Raw genomic sequence first — 1,295 nt, forward strand, 5'->3', positions numbered from 1 at the left:
CATGAAGAACAAGGTAAGGGGAGGTCAGCCCAGCCTGGAGCCGTCCCAGCAGGTCCCTGGGTTGAGGGTGCCCTGGGCGCTGGGGTCCCCACTCAGCTGGGAGCTCTCTCCATCCCCTGCCTGGACTTTGCCATGGAGCATCCTCCATGCTCACAGCACTGTAGAGGACCATGTTGCCCACATGGCCACCAAGGACACATCTCCCTGGTGCTCAGCTGGGGGCTGGAAGGGTCTGGGAGCGGTGTCCATGCCATCTAGTCTGGGGGGGACAAGCTTTTATGGGTCCTTGGGGGACACCGGCGCTGCGTGGCGCTTCCCACCCCATTTCGAGGGCCAGAGCCCTGCGCTCAGCGGGGCTCTCTGCCTCCAGATCCGGGAGGAGATCGACCACTACGGCATCCGCATCTACCAGTTCCCCGAGTGTGACTCGGACGAGGATGAGGAGTTCAAGCTGCAGGACCAGGCGTTGAAGGTGGGTCTGACTCCTCCAGCTCCATCCTTGTTGGGGCAGAGCCCCATGGCCGGGAGGACACGTCATCCTGGGGTACCCTTGGGACTCTTTGGGGCCATGCAAGGTCTCTGGCAGCCCCAGCATGGTGGGGTTGGTACATATCGCACTACCTGGATGCGTCACCAAGACCCTACAGGTGTCACCAAGACCCCACAGGCAGGTCAGATGAGGCTAGGGTGGAGAAACCCATGCCATGACTGCTGCTGTCCCACCTGGGGCTCTCTGTAGATGGGGCTCTGGGATATTTTGGCAAATGGGTGCTGGATACGGCCGAGGAGATGCATGTGGAGGAATGTCGGCCACGGTGGACAGGACTGAGCCCTGCACCCCTGCTACCCGCCGCTATCCTCTTGCAGGAGAGCATCCCCTTTGCTGTCATCGGCAGCAACACGGTTGTGGAGGCCAAAGGCCGGCGTGTCCGTGGGCGCCTCTACCCCTGGGGCATCGTGGAAGGTAACGCTGGGCCGTGTCCCCGGTGTCCCACTGGCCTTTTGGAGACGGGGACATTGTGTGCCCCATCTCCATGCTGCTCAGCCCCGAGGGGTTTGAGGGGACGTGAAGGGCTGGCTGCGGCCCCCTGACCTCGGGCTCCCCCGCAGTGGAGAACCCATCCCACTGCGACTTCGTGAAGCTGCGGACGATGCTGGTGAGGACCCACATGCAGGACCTCAAGGACGTGACGCGGGAAACCCACTACGAGAACTACCGCACGCAGTGCATCCAGAGCATGACCCGCATGGTGGTGAAGGAGAGGAACCGCAAGTACGGGGCCGGGAGTGGGGTG

General features: G+C 62.9%; 1 protein-coding gene across 1 annotated transcript in view; it reads left to right on the plus strand.

Annotated features, from left to right (window-relative positions):
- Nucleotides 1-1,273, plus strand: part of SEPT4 (septin 4) — a gene marked incomplete at its 3' end in the record, with an annotated part of 3,405 nt that extends 2,132 nt beyond the window's left edge. The window contains exons 6-9 of the mRNA XM_009578501.1: nt 1-13; nt 371-472; nt 868-964; nt 1,111-1,273. The exon at nt 1-13 is cut by the window's left edge and continues 111 nt beyond it. Of these exons, the coding sequence (XP_009576796.1) occupies nt 1-13; nt 371-472; nt 868-964; nt 1,111-1,273 (375 nt within the window). The remainder of the gene's footprint in view (nt 14-370; nt 473-867; nt 965-1,110) is intronic.
- Nucleotides 1,274-1,295: the final 22 nt, after the last annotated feature.

This window comes from Fulmarus glacialis, unplaced genomic scaffold, assembly GCF_000690835.1.
Source record: "Fulmarus glacialis isolate BGI_N327 unplaced genomic scaffold, ASM69083v1 scaffold36715, whole genome shotgun sequence".
Taxonomy (NCBI): Eukaryota; Metazoa; Chordata; class Aves; order Procellariiformes; family Procellariidae; genus Fulmarus; species Fulmarus glacialis.